The sequence below is a fragment of the Meriones unguiculatus genome, chromosome 14, assembly GCF_030254825.1.
Source record: "Meriones unguiculatus strain TT.TT164.6M chromosome 14, Bangor_MerUng_6.1, whole genome shotgun sequence".
Classification (NCBI taxonomy): Eukaryota; Metazoa; Chordata; class Mammalia; order Rodentia; family Muridae; genus Meriones; species Meriones unguiculatus.
In genome coordinates, this window is record NC_083361.1 from 69467734 (window position 1) to 69473733 (window position 6000).

At 46.4% G+C, this 6000-nt stretch overlaps 1 protein-coding gene across 1 annotated transcript in view; it reads left to right on the forward strand.

Moving 5' to 3' along the window:
• Window positions 1-5354, forward strand: part of Pde8a (phosphodiesterase 8A) — a 114999-nt gene extending 109645 nt beyond the window's left edge. Inside the window, exons 20-22 of the mRNA XM_060367445.1 lie at window positions 1015-1182; window positions 3521-3650; window positions 4113-5354. Of these exons, the coding sequence (XP_060223428.1) occupies window positions 1015-1182; window positions 3521-3650; window positions 4113-4219 (405 nt within the window). The 3' untranslated portion in view covers window positions 4220-5354. The remainder of the gene's footprint in view (window positions 1-1014; window positions 1183-3520; window positions 3651-4112) is intronic.
• The last annotated feature ends 646 nt before the right edge of the window (window positions 5355-6000 follow it).

The window sequence follows — 6000 nt, forward strand, 5'->3', positions numbered from 1 at the left end:
CACACTTGACAGGCCTGCTTGACTCTGCCTGCCTCTTGCCCCCAGCCTCAATTCTTCCCCTGACTAAATCGAAAGCTCTTGTAAGCTTCCTAAAGACGGATCTGGGGTCAATAGGGCCTTTATCTGTTCTCCTTTCCAATTTGTACATTGGTGAAATCTCTCTCCTCTCTCTTTTTAACCATCATTTGTCTCTTTATTGAGCTTACTGGGACAGGTATGGAACCTTGGCCATGCCTCTCTGACTTCTGCCCCACCCAGGTGTTTAGGCATTTATTCACCCAATCTGGGATATTTTGGAGGCAAGGATTGCCTGAGTGTCTGCTCCTAAAAGACAGCAAGCAGACCTCAGGGGGCAAAATAATTAACAATTCCATACAAAGCACCAGACCATGCCCCTACAGGACTCAAAGGGCAGAACTTCCATATTGACTCTGGCTCTGCTGCGAAGCACTGGATACATCACTCTGAGTCCTGCCCTCGTTTTTAAATGCGATAGAGCCCCACCAGTTCTGTCAGCACAGATCAAAAGAAAAGGGCTCTGTGTCTTTTATGTCATAATTGTTGTGGCAGTGTGAGGGGCTGCTACTAACTGTTAGTAGGGTTCACTGAAAGCTGAGTCTCCAGACTCTGTAAGAGCCCTGTGAAGACTGGGCTGCAGGGAACGGAGGGGATGGTGGACCACAGAGCTCTTCTGGTGTGAGAAGAGAGAACTCGATTTTTCCAACTCAGTAAATATCCTAAAAAGATAAGAAAGTTGAATACCCTAAAAAGATAAAGTTAAAAAAAAAGATAGACCAAAAAAGAAAGACCAGAGAGCCTGGGCAAGAAAAGGAAAAAGAGATGAAGCACCCTTTGCCAGTCCTGGGGTGAAAGCCGCCCAGTGCCTCCAGACCACGCTAATGACACCTTCAGCCGTGTAGACCCTGGCCAGACTGCCTGCACTCACAGGGCCCTATGGTGAGGGAGCTGGCCATAAGGCCCATTCTGACTGCTTTGATTCCACTCATGATTCAGGAGGCTAGCAAAAGCCAGGAATCCATAGACAGCATGCTCAAAACGCCAGAGAACCGGGCTCTCATCAAACGAATGATGATTAAGTGTTCTGATGTGTCCAACCCCTGCCGGCCCCTAGACCACTGCATCGAGTGGGCTGCACGGATTTCAGAAGAGTATTTTTCTCAGGTAAGATGCTGCATCTTCAGTTCCTGCGCACACGCACAGGCACCTTACCGCTCACATGCTCACACGCAGGCATGTGAGGCTACCCACTCTAGGAGAGAGAACTCTAAAAGAAATTCTGTCTTTGAGGGAGATTTACTTTGTATACTTACTGCTAACAAATTGGTTTTCTTTATCTGTAAATATGTTACTTTGTCCTCACTGTAGGACATCTTTGCTGAGTTTGGAACCCTGGCTTGGCAGGTTTCTCCTAAAAGCACTGTCCCTCATAATTTCCTGGGACAGAAGGAAAAGAAGATGCTAAAGTGTTTGCAGATTTGGGAGTAGACGTATACACACAGATGAAAGAGCCCCATGCGTGAGGGGCGCATGGGCAGTAGCGCTTTGCTGGCATCTCACGAGGGTCTGAGTTGTGGCGCACACCTTTAATCCGTGCACTCAGGAGGCAGAGGCAGGCAGACCTTTGTGAACTCAACCTGGTCTACATTAGAGAGTTCAAGGCTAGCCAGGGCTACATAGTGAGACCCTGTCTCAAAAAAAAAAAAAAAAAAAAAGAAAAAAGGAAAGAATCATCCTCACATTTCCTAATTTCCTGTTAAAAGCACTGAAGGCCAGAAGACACTAAAACATCATGTTTAACTGCTGTTAGAAGAAAACTGTCACCTTCAAGGATGAAGGCAAGATAGACTCTTTCTTAGACAGGGAGAAACTAGTAGACGTCATCACCAGGAACCCGGCACTGCAAGAAATGCCGGAAGGAGTTCTTAAGGTTGAAAGGAAGTGAGCTCAGATGTAAACATGACTTTTCAAGATGAAAGGACCCCAAAAGGGCAAAACCCAGGTAGCTATACAAGACTTTTATTCTCCAAACTTCTCTGTGTTAGAGCATAAGGTTATTTAAAGCAAAGGTTCTCACACTGCACCGTTGGGTCTGCACTGTCATATGACAGGAAAAGCAAGCATGGCGGTGGCGCACGCCTTTAGCACCAGCACTCAGGAAGCAGAGGCAGGTGGCCCTCCAAGTTAGAGGCTAGCCAGGGCCACACAGAGAAAAGCCCTTCTAGAAGAGATACTTGAAATATAAAGAACAGATACATAGCAGACCCATACAAGCATAGCATGCAAATTATGAACAAGTCGAGCAGCCATCTCGATTTTAGATAAAAGACAGGACACATAGATAGCAGGACATTTCCTAATGAGAAAAGGGCCATAATCATAATGTATATGCATTTCCTATCAGCAGCCTATAGAACAGCCAGCCTATAGTGTTGAAGACAGATGATTTGAACGTTTATGGCAGAAATCATGGCAGCCTTATACATTCTCTGAGAAAGGAAAGGAGGCAGCTCATTCCTTTCTCATTTTCAAAACCCGACAAAGGCAACGCCGCAGGCATCACGTCCTCAAGAATGTGAATGTAGAGAAGCAGAATCAGACAGCATAAAGAGAATGTTACATCACTAATTGCAAGGTTGGTCGAATACCAGGAAAGGCCCTTGTTTTAATAATTTACCATATTCCCTGAATAATCAAAAGAGGAAGATCTTATGATCATTGCGTCAGTTGTAGAAAAGGTGTGAGAACTCAGCATCCTCCTGTCATAGGAACTCTTAGCAGCTTAGGACTAGAAGGAAATTACTTTGTTGGAGATAAGGGTCTCTGTAGCCCTGACTGTCCAGAATTCGCTGTGTAGATCAGGCTGGCCTTTGGCTCCTGAGTTGTGGGGATTAAAAACAGTTTAGGGTACATGGAAACACATGCTGTTCCCTAATAATGGAAACAAAACTGAGCCTGTTCCTGCACACTATGTTGGAATTTCTAGTCATTGTACCACACAAGGAAGGGACGAAGATACAGCACACAGAAAATAACACATCCTAAAGGCACCTCTGTGTTTTCTCCCTGGGGAGGTTTTAGGACTAACTAGTTAGTAGTTAATAGTCAATAGGTCTGTGTATATAGACTCCCCAACAAGACAGCAAATCCGTAACTGAGAAATGGCCACTAGGCCCGTCCTGGTCAGGGGCCATGCTTCTGCTCCCTTCTTTCAGCACCAGTGTGGGCATACTGGGCATGTGTGCAGAGGAGGATGGTGGGGAGTGACAGGCGGTAAGTGACCACTGCTGCTCTGCCCTGAGGAACATTGGCAAGGAGGCCTCAGCTACTGAGGATGTTTGGAATGGGGAGGGTCCTCCTTCCAGGAACAGCTTGCTTGGCTCGTGCTACGCTGGGCTCTCAAGGCAACCTGTGGGGTTGTCCCAGGCACTCCTTAGGGGTAGGGCTGCTCCATGGCAGGGTGGGGCTCATGCCCGAGATCACCAGGTGCTCTGCTTTGCAGACAGATGAAGAGAAACAGCTGGACTTGCCTGTGGTGATGCCAGTTTTTGACAGAAACACCTGCAGCATTCCCAAGGCTCAGATCTCTTTCATTGATTTCTTCATCACAGACATGTTTGATGCCTGGGATGGTAAGGCACCTCACACTCTTCCTTACGGGGGACCACTAATTAAATAGCACTTAGCAGGCATGCATGTGGGCCTTAGACTTTCGAGGTGGAATGGAGAGAAAGAAGCCATCCTGGAGGGCAGCAAGCCGGTTGAGTACCAGGCACCCAGAAGAGGATCCCAAAGACGTGGGCTCCTGTGCCCTGGGGGCTGTGCTCAGGGGGAGAGGCCACTACGAGGATGCCTGCAGGTGTGGGAGGGAGGAGGGCTGAGAACAGGTTTCCCTGTGTTCACCTCCCTGGCTTTGGCGCTGGCATTACATCACTGCCAAGGCTCCCTTCTGTCCCTTTTAAAATGCTGGAGCAGGGGTACAGCTTGCTCTGTGGGAGGAGGGCCTAAGTCCCATCCCCAGAAAGAAACTGAGGAAGGTGGAACCCATACAGAAAAGCTGTGTGAAGACGCTGCGTCCCTGTTTTTCTCCGCAGCCTTTGTTGACCTGCCTGACCTTATGCAGCACCTAGATGACAACTTCAAGTACTGGAAAGGCCTGGATGAAAAGAAGCTGCGCAGCCTCCGGCCCCCTCCAGAGTAGTGTGAGGTACACACCTGGCCTGGGGCTGTGTCTTTCAGTATTAGGTAGAGCTACCCCCTCATCTACAGAGCCCACGAAAGCACATGGGGACACCCACCTTCTATGGCCGCCATCCGACACCAAAGCATGAGCTTGCCGCAGGAACTCTGGTCTGTATCAACTCTGTGACACCACAGGCCCAGGGTCCCTGCAGAGGTGACCCAGGGCTCTCCTTCAGCCTGCAGAGTGGCATCGCAGGGGTGGGGAACACTGCTGGAAGTGACCTCCCTTCAATCGACCAGCAAACAAGATAAATTTAAGGTTGTGATCCCAGCTATTAAATGTTTTATTTATTTTAGCAGACGGTTGACATTATCTATTAATTTAAAAATACTTCAGAGCCAAAGCCAACTTGAGATGCCACCACCAGATTCAGGACTCATATCTTTAAGTGTGCATGACTTGGTGTACAGACTTATTTTCACAATGCAGATATAAGATCTATTTTACCACACTATGGAAACAGGATAAACTCTTGACGTTAGTAGGAGGCTTCGTGCTGGGGCCTCACTGTGGCACGTGGCAGGGAAGCCACTGTGCAGACCAAGTTCTGGGCAGCAGCTCATGAGCCCTGCACGTGCCTTCTCAGAGAAAAATTTGGATTTGACCATTTTTTTCATAAAATTTTATAACTGAATTTTTAAGAGCCTGCCTTATTTTATAACAGTTTCTATAAAATATGCCCTATAAAAACAAAGCAAGGGGGCTGGTGAAATGGCTCAGTGGTTAAGAGCACTGTCTGCTCTTCCAAAGGTCATGAGTTCAATTCCCAGCAACCACATGGTGGCTCACAACCATCTATAATGTGAACTGATTCCCTCTTCTGGCAGGTGTAAATGCAGATAGAACACTCATATAAATAAAATAAATAAATCTTTAAAAAAAAAAAAAAAAAAACAAAGCAAGCCTGAGTACTTAGTGGCTGGCATTTTATAACTAACCTGGGATATTCGATTCTAGAAATGTATAAAGGCGCTCTCTCTCACACATTTTGAATGAGCATACTCCTATAAAGATGACACTCAATGACATGTCGAAGCGTTTCATTTTAAACTTGTATTTTTCTGGATGAAATTAAACTATTTGTTTTTAAGAAGTCATTTGTTGCCATTTCTTTTGGTCTTGTCTAACAATAATCTTTCTAAATTAGGAATAAACATTTATTTCGTAGAACAAACTAGCAACTAAACAACTTCGTAAGGTCCCGAGGAACCACAGTAGTATGTGGATGACACGGACTCCTGTGGAGGAGAACACAGGCTCTTTTGTCCTACATGGAGAGAGCTGGCGTAAGGTAACCTCGGACTAAGCTAGGAAGAAACATCCTATCCCGGCTCCTTGTGCCGGGAAGAGGAGGAAACAGCCAGCAGTTGCAGCGCGAGCAGGGGTTTCTCACCACGAAAGCTGCAACAGAACAGCAGGAAAGACTTCAAGTGAGTATGCCGAACGTTTTTGAAGAGCTAAAAGAAGAGATAAGGATTGCAAAGTAAACAATTTTTTTAAGGGGTAGATCTTGCAGAGACCTTCACAGGACATTCTAGAGCAGTGGTTATCCACCGTCTAACCCTTCACACAGCTCATGTTGTGCTGACCCCAACCATTGAATCATTTCATTGCTACTCCAGAACTGTAATTTTGCTACTGTTATGAATTGTAAAGTTGTTTCTGATATGCAGGAAATCTGGTATGTGACCCCCAAAGGGGTCTTGACCCAGGTTGAGAATTGCTGTTCTAGAGTCTGG